Source organism: Rhodamnia argentea, chromosome 1, assembly GCF_020921035.1.
Source record: "Rhodamnia argentea isolate NSW1041297 chromosome 1, ASM2092103v1, whole genome shotgun sequence".
Taxonomy (NCBI): domain Eukaryota; kingdom Viridiplantae; phylum Streptophyta; class Magnoliopsida; order Myrtales; family Myrtaceae; genus Rhodamnia; species Rhodamnia argentea.
Window position 1 is genome coordinate 29378634 of NC_063150.1, and position 13897 is coordinate 29392530.

The 13897-nt window shown below is 39.7% G+C and overlaps 1 protein-coding gene across 2 annotated transcripts; it reads right to left on the bottom strand.

The window, feature by feature from the left end:
- Positions 1-6596: 6596 nt before the first annotated feature.
- LOC115747826 lies at positions 6597-8899 on the bottom strand. 2 transcript variants are annotated; one of them, XM_030684129.2, is made up of 5 exons: positions 8452-8899; positions 8237-8287; positions 7807-7940; positions 7207-7307; positions 6597-7036 (listed from the first exon to the last, which is right to left on the bottom strand). In XM_030684129.2, exons 1-5 carry the CDS (start codon positions 8791-8793, stop codon positions 6912-6914), a joined length of 753 nt encoding a protein of 250 aa, XP_030539989.1. In that variant the 5' UTR covers positions 8794-8899; the 3' UTR covers positions 6597-6911. The 2 variants fall into 2 exon arrangements, with proteins under 2 accessions (XP_030539989.1, XP_030539988.1); XM_030684128.2 differs by having other exon boundaries at positions 6597-7093; positions 8452-8892.
- Between the last annotated feature and the right edge of the window lie 4998 nt (positions 8900-13897).

A 13897-nucleotide genomic window follows, 5' to 3' on the forward strand; every position in this document is an offset into this window, starting at 1 on the left:
AATTATTGGAGCATTGGATTTTACAAAAACCATGTTCCTGTCGACTCATTTCCCTTTTCAGATCTTCCTTATCCCTTCAATTGGATGCTTCAAGCAGAAATATATGCTTTTGCAGGCCATACATTCTCTTTATGTGTTAGTCTGAAAAATTCTGTCTTTGAAGAAGTGGTGCTTTGGAACTCGAAGTGGTCCTTTGGAATTTCCTTTCCATTTAATTAATGCTAGCTGGAAGCTTATTGAGTAGAGCAACTCTGTGCCAGATTTGGCGCATTAGCTTAGTTGTGGTACTTTCTAAGGTTTTGGCTAGTTGTGTTGGTGAACCCTTTCCTTAATTGTCATTGTTTTGGAAATAGGTTTGGAAAATAAAGAAAGATGAAAAGGTAAGTTGGACATTGAATTTACGTGGTTTGGTCGAGGTGACCTAATTCACAAGTGCAAAATTCCATCATTAATCAAGCAATGCAACGGAGATTATAAACACACTTGAGTCACTCAAACACTCGGAGTATTTTTTAGCTCCAACTTGCACAAATAACTCACACAATGTTTATCTCTCACAATTTTCGCGAAACAATCCCTGCATGTCAAAAAAAATTTACAAATGGAAAATACTTCTCTAACAGTACTATCAAAGACTGTACAATTTCAACTGTAAATCCACACATCATCACCACCGAGTGTTTTGCATAAAGCACTCATTAATTGAAAGATTGTATGGTAAAAAATAACTAACAGTCTTGTCGGACTAGCAGTTTCCTTTACAAATCTTATCGCAAGATTTATTGACTTGAACACTTGTTCCTTCAATACAATTTGCAAATATTATAAATTACACTCGAGTTATTCAAAAATAATTATTTGACAGCCTGTAATTCGACCCAATAACCTACATAATTTTTAGCTTTCACAGTATATCGAGAAACAATGTCTCACTCTTATAAAGGAGTTCCCTAATCTTACCACGAGGTTTATTAGCTTAAACACTCACCTCTTATATGCAATTAACAAAGCAGGCATTCTTTAAAATCACGCTAACACTTGCACACGTAAGGCACACTACTTTGCACCAACGACATGAAGACCAAAAACCCATGATCGCATATAACTATATATTCCAGCAAAATTGGGAAACCTTGTGGCCGACTTCTAAGTCTAATTTGAACTTTCCTTGAAAATTTCTAGTCGTCAAATTCGGATGGCCAATGGACAAAGGTCGGACATGCGAATTTGGACTTCCGCTTACGAGTTCGAACTCGAGATTTTCTAACAATTTCCATTTTGACACGACTTTTGAATCATAATCGCTTCACCCATGGCCTAAAATCGCCACAGAGATCTTTCAAGTCCAAGTTGCACTAGAACTTCGCCATAACTATGGACAAAATTAGAAGCATTCAGACAAAACCTTCTCTACCGCAGACAAACTAAAATCACTATAGCATCCATCTTTGTTAACGGATCAAGCACGCATCTTGTAAACTTAGCAGTTACAACAATCGTTGGCACTACGGGCTCCATCTCGCTACAAGCACAATCCTTGACGATTATCGCTATAATACCTGCTACCTTAGGAGTTTCTGGTTTCAACTCCATCTTGAGCTAAATACTATCTAGATTCGTATAATTATTGTCACCATCACTCCCCTCTAGAAGTATGGGAGACTTGTTAGATGTAACTTTTTTTATGGATAACAAGTGAATTTAAATTTGACCAACACAATTGATAGCTCCACTCACTTTGTACGGAACCTGCGGATGTACACATTCTTGTCCTCCCATCGAGCTTACTATTACTTACTCAAACATAACACAAGCAGTCAAATATTCGAAAACAGAATAATTAGCAAAGCAGTGTCTGACCACACTTGCTCAAGTGGAAAAGTACCAAAAAAGTCCTAAACTTATTGCATTAGTACTACTTCAATCCTAAATATTTCAATTAGACCAATTCAATTCTAAAATTTTTTGCATTGATACCAATTTAATCCATCCAACCAATTTAGGTAGGAAACCACTAATGTGGATGCCGTTCGTCCTACGTGGGACCGCCGGCATTCACATGCAAATTTTTATTATATTTTTTAATATTTTTTGAATTTATTATTATTTTTTTAGTTTTTTTCCTTACTTTTTTTTTCTTCCCCCTCCGGCCGACCTCACCCAAGTGATTGCCATCCCTCGTCGGCCATGGCCAGATCTGGTGGTCGGCAGGCCACAAATAGGGGGAAAATAGCAAGGAAAAAAAAAGGAAAAAAATAATAATAAATTGACATGATTATGTAAAATATTTTAAAAAAATTCCACATCAATGCTTATGATGTCACATGGAATAGACGAGATTCACGTCAACGATTTTTAGACTAAATTGGCCGGATGTATTGAATTGGTATAAATGCAAAAAGGTTAATGGTTAAATTAGCCCAATTGAAAAGTTTATGATTGAATTGGTTCCAATGCAATAGATTTAGGACTTTTTTAGTACTTTTCCTCTTCTTCAAGAGTATGAGATTCAGTCACAATTGATGGATATCTATTTACAAGGCAATTCCCATGTCAAACATATCAGTTAGGAATTTCCCAACCATACCAAAACTTGAGAGCATTATATGGCTAGTAACATTGTGTTTGTCAAATCTGTAGTTTGTTATGGTTCACTAGCACTAGATTATTAATGCGCTATCTTACTATGCCTTTCTTTATGATAAAATTTGTTGTAAAACTCTAAGCAGAACTCAATGTTGCTGTTGGTCTACATATACTATCAAGTCTCCGTTTTGATCAAAGCTCTCAACTGTTTGGTCTTTACATTATCAAAGTTGTGCCTTGGCACAAATGCCGAGGTTTTCTCGAGTAATTTACAAATATAGCCATAAATGTGACACTTTTCCTCTAAAAAGAGGATTAATACCACGAAAAACTCTAAACTGGTCGCATGTGACAAATTTACCCCAAACTAATTTTTTGATTACAAAAAACATCAAACTTGTGCACTTGTGACAAATTTACCCTCCATTAAATTTTTCATTAAATTTGCTAACGCTTATGGCAAGTGTGCCTTGATACGTTGACATGGACTAGGTCTACATGGAAATAACTTGGTTTTTAGTAAATTAATAATGACTTAGGTTCTTTTATAAGAAATACTAACTTAATTGACGTTCTTTAGTTAACTCATTTTTTCTCCACACAAAAAAACCCTAGCCCCTCGGTTCATGTTCTCCGACATTCCCTTCGACAAACGAGAGTCCTCCATTCCACGTCGCCACAAGCTCGATTCATCTCTTCCCGTCGCCACCTCCCCCTTGCTTGGTCACGACCTTGGGTGTATGTCGTAGGTTTCACTTAGGTAGGAAAATGAGAGTCCTCCATTTGATGCTGCGTTCGAGATACTATGCTTTCGAGAACCCTTTTAATCGCATATCTGGTTGCTTCGCTTGTTATTGATTTGTGCCAAACTTGGCCCTACATGATTTACTGCTTGTCTTGAAATCTCTGTGTGTTTAGGTATTGCTCTTGCTATGTTGGGCGTTCATGTTAGTTATTGTCCTCGTTGTGTGTCGAAATTATAACACTAAACTTGCATGTGAATGGTACGATTGACTTGTGCACCACATGCTCGATGAAATGCCAGAACCGGATTCACTCTTGTTTGTCATTGATTTCAGGTTTACTTTGAGAGCGATTCTACGTGACTTATATGAGAGTTCTCTTTTTTTGCTTGTATATAGAAGTTGAAAAATACCAAGTAGCTTGTTTGCTAAACTCGATCTTCTCATCTCCTTTGTCAAACTTCATCGTCCCATCTTTGCTAGTTATGTGTGAGAGGTTTCCACAAAATAATTAATTTTTTTGTTGTCCAATTGCAAATGTCTAATGAATTTACAATTGCACTTAACCTGGGTGGAATTATGGAGTTTAGCGCCATCACGAAGTACATAGGCTTATGTGCGGAATATGTGCGGAATATCTTCGTGGTTGTAAGTCAACGTCGGTAAATTATAATGCAATTGTTAAGGCTGTTATTGGTCTAGGATACACAATTGAAAAGTTGTGGTACCAAATTTATGGGAATTCCTTGAGAGGTGGTCTTCTGAAAATTTTTGGTGATGACCAAGTGCTAGAATTGGTGGGTCTAGGATCGAGTTTTAGTATTATTCAAGTATATTGAAGAAGCTGCTCTTAGTGATGGTAGTGGTTCTTCTACTAGTGGTGATAATAGTGAGAGTGATGATGGTGATAGGGATAGTGAACCAAAGCAAGATCCTAGTACATTATCTTTAAGTGATGATGACTACATTCTCAGTAGCGGTAACGAGGATTTCTTTCTTGCAAGGTGAATAAGAAGAGAGGCTGATGTCGCGGCTGCTACTGCCGTTATTACTAATATAGTGAAGTTAACATTCCTAAAAATGAGAATTGAGGGTGAAAATGATGGAGATGATGATATGGAAGAAGGAGATGAAAATTTAAGCCCTCCTAACTCTGATGGAGATGAATAAGTCTGTTACCAAAGAAAAACGAAAATCATTAAATATGACCCCAAACGGGATCATAGGGAAATAAAATTTCAAGTAGGAATGAGATTTGCCTCACGTGCTCAATTCAAGAAAACTGTGCAACTTTACACAATCATGAATGGATTCAATATAGGATGGAAGAAAAGTGAAGTGAAAAAAATGGACGGTAGAGAATTTGTTAGTTGGATGTAGAGTGAGAAGGCTATCATCATAAAAACTGTTGGAAATGAACATAGTTGCCCTAGGAGCATGAGAAATAAGAATGCAACGTATGTATGGCTTGCGAAGCAGTTCTTGCCTAAAATTAGAGCTAACTTGAAGTATACAATATCACAAATGCATGCAGCTGCAATGGAGATAGGGACATTGACAATGAATAAGAGGATTTGCTGTAGAGCAATTGCCAGAGCTATTGAGATCATCAGAGGTCCATTTGTTTAGCAATACAAGTTGTTGCACTCTTATAAGGCCGAGTTGATTCGATGTAGTTAGAATAACACATTTGAGTTGGACAAAGTAATACGTTCAAAAGATTCTATGTAGGCTTCAAAGAATTGAAAGAGGGTTTTCTAGTAGGCCATAAGTGAGTAATTGGATTGGACGGATGCTTTATGAAGACTTTGATTAAAGGCATGTTGATTTGTGCTACTGGCAGAGATGGAAATAACAACATGTTTTCGATTGCATGGGCTGTTGTTGAAGTCGAGACTGAAGAATCTTGGCCTTGGTTCCTCGAGCTACTAGTGAAAGACTTGAATGTGAGACAATGTCTTGGCTGGACCTTCATGAGTGACCAATAGAAGGTAAGATTGTGCACAAGCTTTACTAATAGAAGTATTTTGTTGTTAGTAGTCTTATTTGCATGTCAAACAATGTGTTGCAAGACCTTCTTAATGCAGTTTCTAAACTCTCTCTACGAGTAGAGCATAGGAATTGTGCTCAGTACATATAGGCTACCAGGAAAAAAAAACTATAAAAGGGAGAAGGATTTAGAAATTGCTTTCGAAGAGCTGTATATTCGACATATGAGGTATTTCAACAAAGCAATAAAAGAAATGAAGAAAGAGTCTATTCATGCATATGAAGACTTCATAAGACAGGGTCCAGAATACTTTTGCAGGCAATTCATCAAATGTGGACAAAATTGCAATGCTATCAAAAACAACTTGAGTGAGACATTCAATGCATACACATGCAAAGAAAGGGAATGTCCCATTGTTGATATGTTAGAGGGCATAAGGAAATTACCTATGGTAAGAATGTATGAGAAAAGCCAATTAATGGTCCATTCAAGTGATGAGATTTGTCCAAGAATCATATTGAAGATTGAGGAGGAAAAGATGAACACTAGGTTTTGCATTCCAAGGCCATCTACTGCTTCCAGATTTGAAGTTGAAGTAAATGATGACACGTTCATGGTTGATTTGAATGAGAAGACATGTACTTGCAGATGGTGGGATATGTCGGGACTATCATGTAACCATGCTATCTCGTGCATCAACTTCATCAAGGGTAACTTAAATGATTTTGTGGCCGATCGTTTCAAGAAAGCTGCGTATGAATGTTGTTACCAACCCACCTTGAATGGAAGAAAAATGTGGTCAGAGACTAGTGAAGAGCCTTTATCGCCTCCGCTATTCAGAAAGCTTCTAAGGAGACCCAAGAAAGACAGGAAGAGATCCGAAGGTGAGAAGAAAAAGGATGGAAAAAGTAAAAGAATAAGGAAGCCAAGGTGTCACCAACATCAATCCTGCTAAAAAAAATCAAAATCTGGTATTACCATGAAATGCTCCAATTGTCATGGTATTTAACACAACAGGACCAAATGCCCTCACCCTCTGACACCTATGGAGATCATACAAGCTGTAAGGAAATTCAAACACAATTGTGATACATTTTCCCTTTAAATAGACTTCTTATATGTCTATAATGCAGGGCCAAAGAGGTAGCCAAGGAAAGATCCAAAGCAGCTTAAGGATGATCTAAAGAACCAATGTCGAAGAGAGAGATTGGACTGATCTCTTATACTTCCGGAGCAGCTTATCTAAACTATGATGACTGAATACCTAACCTTTTAAGTAAGACAAAGGTAATGGTATGCATAAAGCCAAAGGAGAGTTTTCTTTGCATACACGAATATTAAAAGAATGGAAAGCAGAAATAACTCCGGCTACTAGTCCCATGAAAATGTATGTAGTGAATGGAGCTATCACCTTCGTTTTCAGGGCAATGGAGATGCAAAATGAGCTCAAAGAAAACAATCTGTACTTGGCATTATTCCCACTGAGCATAACAGAAGAGACATTCTATGGAGACTGATCCATCTTCAACCAACAAAATAGTCCATCTTTGCCGATGTTGATGTTCTATACACTTCGTGTATTGCAAGTAAGCTTATAGTTCTACCCTATCAATTCCAGTCTCATCCTCACTCTCGGGGCTGAACTCACCTCGAGAAATCATATTGATGAACGTTTTTGTTGCCTGACCAACAGCACGAGATGTTTTCTTCGCAGCCCCTGCAACAACAGGTTGTAACGAGATAATTGGCAGGCTAGCTCTCTCTTGAATCATTGCTGCATTAAGCATTTGGTGAACATGAATCAGACATTGCGAAAACAAGCGATTACAGAGTTATTTCAGGAGGTCGTGGAAGGGGATCAAGCTAAGAAGAAGGGTTAAGACATACAGATGGTCTGTTCTCGAGCGAGAGAACCGATTTGTCTAATTCCAGCTTCTGCAGCCTGCACAGCTTGAGCTGATTTATTTACTCCGTCAGCTATCTCCTGGCTAAAAGAGGACAGAGAAAAAAAGAAATATTACCTTCAATTGACCTATGTCATGTTAATTATAAAAAACAGCTTATGAGAGAAGACAAATTATAGGTTACAAATGTTTGTCTACATAAACCTATACTCAAGAATGCCGGCCTTACACGAACACTTTGCACTGATAATTCGTCATGCAGGAAACACATACACTTTTGACTGTATAGAACATTTTATCTCGCACGAGTTCGGCTCTGTATTCATTCTTCTGTTTGAAGCGCTTCAAATGTCATTCTCTCTCTGTCTTTATAAGGATGCCTGGGCATGAACCTCACCACAAAAGTCCAGACAAAATTCAAGAACTCAACAACATTGCTATATGTGCATGTGACTGGATAATGAGAAGCTAAATGCATGGAATTCCTTTACATGTTGATGCAACTGGTGTGCATGCACCACATGGTATATGGATTAACGATTATACCAACATGATTTCAGCTAAAATAAGACCACATAATTACCTTAAGTCGCTCAACTCCAGTGTAAGATCACTGATCTCCATGCCTGAGAGCCTAATAGCAGCCATTGTGCTTGGTAGCTCCTCCCGTGCCGTATCTGCCAGTTTGGAAAGTGATGTTGCAGCTCTTCCCATGGCCTGTGAAGGTATGATAACAAAGAAATGCAAAAATTATGCACCACATAGACCAGATACCTTCTATCTAGATTCTTGATTGCATAAAAGCAATTACGGTACAACGTTTTGTGTTACATCCATTAAACAACTTCAAGAAAATCACTAATCCAGAGCATTCCCAAGAATCCAATCTACACAAGTTTTAAGAATTCAGTGGTCGAATTTACAACAAAGCAGAAAAATTCATACACAAACTGAGCCAAACATAACCACATATAGACAGCACATAATCTTGAACGGCAATCAGTGTATCTTACAAATAATGTAGGGACAGCGGCGACCACAAGGCTCGTGAACGCAACAGAAGTCTGCACGAATCATATCCCAAACTCAGATCATGCATAAATCAACCCCACTCCTCACACCAATACAAACTTCAGATAAAAAACACCAGTGGTGCAACAAATTTCAAAACTTTCAGCTGGAAAAAACAGCAAATAAAAGGACCCAGAGAAGGAAAAAGAACAATTACAGTGCAGGCAATGAAGGCCAAGAGAAAGAAAGCCTGATCACCCAAGCTCAACTTGGCAACGGGCGAAGAAGGAACAATTTTGGGGCTCCCAACTTGCACGTTCCATTCGCTTTGCGAGTCTTCGATACTGGGTTTGCTTGAATCAGAGACGAAGTCGGTAGTCTTGGCGGTGGCTGATTGGGCCGCACCGAATCGGTTCCGAGAGCGGAGAGCGAAGGTGAGATAGGGTTTGATCTTGAACCGAGAGGCTGAGTAGAGGAACCGGGGCTTCGCGAATGAATTGGACAAAGGGTAATTGGGGAAGCAAGTTGGAGATTGAGTCGTGAGGATTTGGGACTGCATTTGGGGAATTCTCGGAATTTGGACTGCAAAAGAGGAATGGAGGAATGTTAGAGCGAGTGATGCTGACACCCACTCTTCTGGTTTCCAGAGGAAGTAATAAAAGAACAACCTTGAAAAAAAATAGAACTTTCACATATGATTTATTTTAGGGGATGCCCCCCAAAAAAAAATTTATCTTGCAAGTTATTTTGACTCTTGTTGGCGTCGTAAAATCAGTCACCAGGAAAAGAACACGAGACATGCGGATTCAACATGGACTTGTAAGCTGTTCCATCATTCTCGTTTTGTGTCCACAATCATGTCTCGCATCTACTCAGCTTTTCATCATATGTGGTTACTTCATTGCCGTGACTGTCCTCCATTTTTCTACACCTCATTTGCTCTTCCCCTGCACTTCGCCGCCATCGATTTCGATCTTCTTCCCAAGCTTTGCTTTCGGACCTTTCGTTTCTCGTCTTCCAGTTCGATACACGGTGGCTCGTTCTGCTGCTTCCACTTCATTTCGGAAACTCTGTTACCGTCCCATTCCTCGTCAAAGTCATGTTTTGGTTTAATCTCTGTCAGTCACTTGTCCTAGAATTCAGGTATCGCTGCGGAAGATTCTGATACATCTCACATAGATCTGACATCTGGGTCCGTGGAGAACCATCTAGTGCTGGAGAGTGTGGAGGAGGAGGAAGCAGATATGGTGCTACTATATGGGGATGCAACTAGATGGACGGAGGAAGAGAGAGATACAATGCTCGCTTTCCATAGTTTCAATGAAAGTCCGTTTACCTTAGGAGGCAGAAGGCGATGGGACAGTGTTAGTTGGTTATGTACAGTCAAGAAATTAATCATTCTCTAATTTCTGAAGTTGCTGAGGAAGAGGCGAGGACTGCAATGTTTCAAATGAGTCCTCTTAAAGTTCCTGGTCCGGATGGTTTTGGCGGAATCTTCTATCAGAAATGTTGGGATGTAATTGGATCTTCTACCGCTTGAGCCGTCAAAACCAGTTTTTTGTTGAGGTGATGTCCCTAATTCCCTTATCAATACTCGTGTTGTCCGTATCCCTAAAGTTGCTTCTCCTGTGGAAATTTCCCAATTTAGACCAATTATTCTTTGCAATTTCATGCAAAAAATTTACTGCTAAGATTCTTGTAAATCGACTTAAAACGTTTCTTGCGCAACATAGTCACTCCCTTTCAAAGTGCATTCTTGGAAGGAAGAGTCGGGGACATATAATTGCAGCTCGTGAGGCAATTTTTATCATATGAAGCTGAGGAAGAAATGGAAGGAAGGATGGTGTGGTATCAAGCTTGGCATGAACAATGCATCTGATTGTGTTGAGTGAGATTTCTTGAACCAGTAAAGTTAAACGTGGGGCTTCATAGACTGTGGGGTGGGCTGGATAATGGCTTGTGTGGAGTCAACGCCACATGCTTACATCTCCTATTACCGGTGGGGTAATGGCTAGTTTTGGGATGTTGGGGGATTGTCATTATTGCCAATTCAATGCGAATTTGACACAAGATGAAGGAAATCGCTATTGCAATTTTGAATTCAAAAAAAAAAATTATAGTACTGATAACTGGGAAGATCCCCTCTTGGGGTTAGAAGCAAGGGACAGCCCTATATCTCCTCATTTTTCATAATTATTTTGCTGATGTTGTTGTCTCATTTGCTAAGTAACGGGAAGGGGAATTGCTGGGTATTAAACTGAAGAGAGTGTCCTGTTCTTACTCATTTGTTATTTGGGGATGATTCTCTATTCCTTCTTTAGGACAGATGAAGGAAATTGGAGAGCTTTGAAGGAGATCCTAGATGGTTATTGTCATGCATCAGGGCAGCTGGTTAGCTTGCAAAAACCTGGCAATTTTTTTTTTCTCTCCTAATGTAGATGAAGCCAGGAGACAAGCAGTGAGCAGAGGGTTGGGGATCAACATTATCCAAAACCTTGGGATGTATCTTGGGCTTCCTACTTTGTTGGGGAGGTCTAAGGATGCAATTACAAATTCTTGTCAAAAACTGCTTATTATGTCGAACCTACAAATTCAATGTCTTGTTTTAATTTCCGTAAAAAATGGATTGATGAGGCAGACAGAACTATCGCTAAATTTTGGCGGGGACAGCTGGATTATGAATCTAGGGGTGCACTGGAAGAGCTGGTAGAGACTTGATGCAGCAATATCTGAGGGTGGTTTGGGGTTAAGCTTGTCTCAGTTCTATTAGGCCCTCCTTGCCAAATTAGCTTAAAGTATAAAGCAGAGGCTATCTAAATTTTGGGTCCTGGTTTTGAAGAGTTTGTATTTCCCAAATTGCAGCTTTATGGAGGTTAGAAGGTAAAGGAGGATGTCCTGGTGCTGCAGCAGCATTGTTGAAGGGAGAGATCTCATAGAAGAAGGGGCTTTATGGCAGATATCTGATGGCAAGTCTATCAAAGTTTCGGAAGATAGATGCCTGAGGAACAGCCTTTTTCATGAACTGCATCATACAGAGCTTCAGTAAGTTGATAGAAGCCTCACAGTTGATTCATTGCTTGACAGTGGTCTTGAAAATTTGGAACCTGAATCCTATTAGAGATCACCTGAGTAGTGAAGAACAAGACCTGGTTTTACAAACTCAGATTCACGGGAGCAGAGTTGAAGACTGAATTATCTGACCCTGGAAAAGAAATGGTGAGATCTGTCAAGTCAGCGTATCATGTTGCCATGCAGAGGAAAGAAAAAACTAAAGCCCCTCAATAAGCCCTCCAGTTCTTGTGGAGGTTGTACTCTAGGTCTGTAGCTTCTGGATAGAATTTACCCAAGAGAAGGATTGAGCTGTCCCCGGTTTGTGTTTTCTGTCATGAAGTGGAAACCGTAGAGCACATGATTCTGTCCTGCGAATGGTGATCCATTTAGTTTGGGAGCTTGGGGCTAAGTGTAGAAACACAATCAGTTTCTGCTTTTTCATCAATGGCTAGCTGACATCATTAAGAATTAGGCCTTATCAAAAGCTGGTAGAAAGGAGTCCTGAGAAAAGTGGCTTTCTGCTATTGGTTTTTGCACAAGGGAAGGAACGAGGTTGTCTTCTAGTGGAAGAGTCCGGACTATTTGTGTCAATTGGCCATTGATAAGACGAATCCTGCAAGCTAACGAGGAGTGCGTGCGCGCAAATTTGAACGGCAGAAGGCAATCAGCTGCATCTGGTGAGAGTCATTCTGCAAGGAAATGGTGTAAATCTATAAGAAATGAGATTAAACTCAACTGTGATTAATCTTTTCAAGCTGAAAACAAGGTGGCTGCTATTGGGGTTCTCGCTAGCTATTTTTCAAAGCAATTTGTTAGGAGGCACAGAGGAGCTGGTCAGAACTGTAGATACCGAAGAAACTGAAGCTCTAGCTGTCTGGTTTGGCATTCATCGGGAGAAAGCATTCTTCTTTCTGAGAAATCGCATCTGTTTAGTTATCCAGTGTTAAGCTACGAGTGTGAAGCCAGATTTACAAGCAAAAGGTGGCAGATATTTATGGAAAGCTTGAATATGCCACTTTTTTTTCTTGATAAATTTTTAGGATAAGTATACTGAAAATCTTAAAACTCGTTGCAAAAGTGCAATTGATTTCTAAAACTTGCAAAAAATACAAACGAATCCTAAAACTTATCAAATTAGTTCAATCGAGTCCTTTCGTTAATTCCATCAAACTTGACTAACGAAAAATGCTGAAGTGGCTTCTTTCAATACTCTCTCTTTCATATGTGGCGATGACAAGGGTAGGGATGGCTGATGAGGGTCGACGGCCCTCATCAACCTCAAGTGAGGGCCATGACCTAGCAAGGGTTGCGATCGACGGGGGTCGGCGGCGCTTGGCCAAGGTCTAGCAAGGGTGAGAGCTGTGACCCGGCAAGGGCCTGCGATCTATGAGGGTCGTCGGCGCCTAGCTGCGGCTCAGCAACCCCCATCAATGTGCCCTCAGCCAAGTCTGGGCGAGGGTTGTCACTTGACAAGGGCCTACGATCAATGATAGTCGGAGCTTGGCTAGGGCCCGGTAACCCCCGTCGGCCATCCCCTACCCTCGCAAGCCCTTCCCAACGATGGTTGGGGGATAGCGATAGCGAGCACCGCCTAGTTTCTCTTTCTCTCTTATTTATTTATTTATAATTTAGCTTATTTTCTAAATAATATTTGCATTTAAAATCATATTTGGACTAAAATGTCATCATTTTAACCATGTCATTACCATGTCGGATAAAGAAAAGAATAAAAAAAAAAAGGTAACGTCATCATTTTCCAATAACCAAATTGGACGGCGTTAATAGAATGACTCGATTAAACTAATTTGATAAGTTTTATGACTCAATTGCACGTTAGTGACAGGTTTTAGTACTTTCAGCACTTATCCCTAAATTTTCTAAATGAGTCTTGTTATCCTAACATTGCACTTTTTCATTTGATCTTGCAAGCATGTTGAGAGAGAGAGAGAGAGAGAGAGAGTAGGTTCACATTTCCAAACCATATATGAAAAGTAGCTATCAAGAAGCAAAAACAAGCCCAAACTTGTTATTAATGATGCTAACATTTAAAACAAGCTCAAAGTAGGGTGAGGACGCGTGAGGAGGGAGCAGAGTTTCGCAACCTGCATAAAGGCACATAGCGTGGCTTATATAATAGAATAAGATATGATAGAAAATTTAAAAAAAAAAAAAAACCCCACACTCCCATCAAATGGTCCCCCAAATAATATGGATTGCAAAGGCAATTTGGGAAGCAGGACAAGCAGTGGAAGTCACCATCTCCCCCTTCTTAGATTCATCATCATTTCTCCCCAATGGGTTGTGAAGGAAGGGCCATCATAAGTACAGTATCACATGGAGATTCAGTACATTTGCCACATCTAGGCAAGACAATATACGGCATCCAGGAAAAGAAGAGAAATAAATGATGAGGTCCCTATGGACCAAAATCAATCATCCAAGCCGCTCCCGATCGAATGATATTTTACTGCTCCAACAAAAGGAATGGAGAAAGCTTTTGAATCCACTCATTTAACACTCAAAAGGCGACGAGCTAAACCAGGTTGCGATAAAAGAGCGCGTAAAACGTGATACTAATTGACAACAAATGTCTCGGCTTAATTAACGACGAG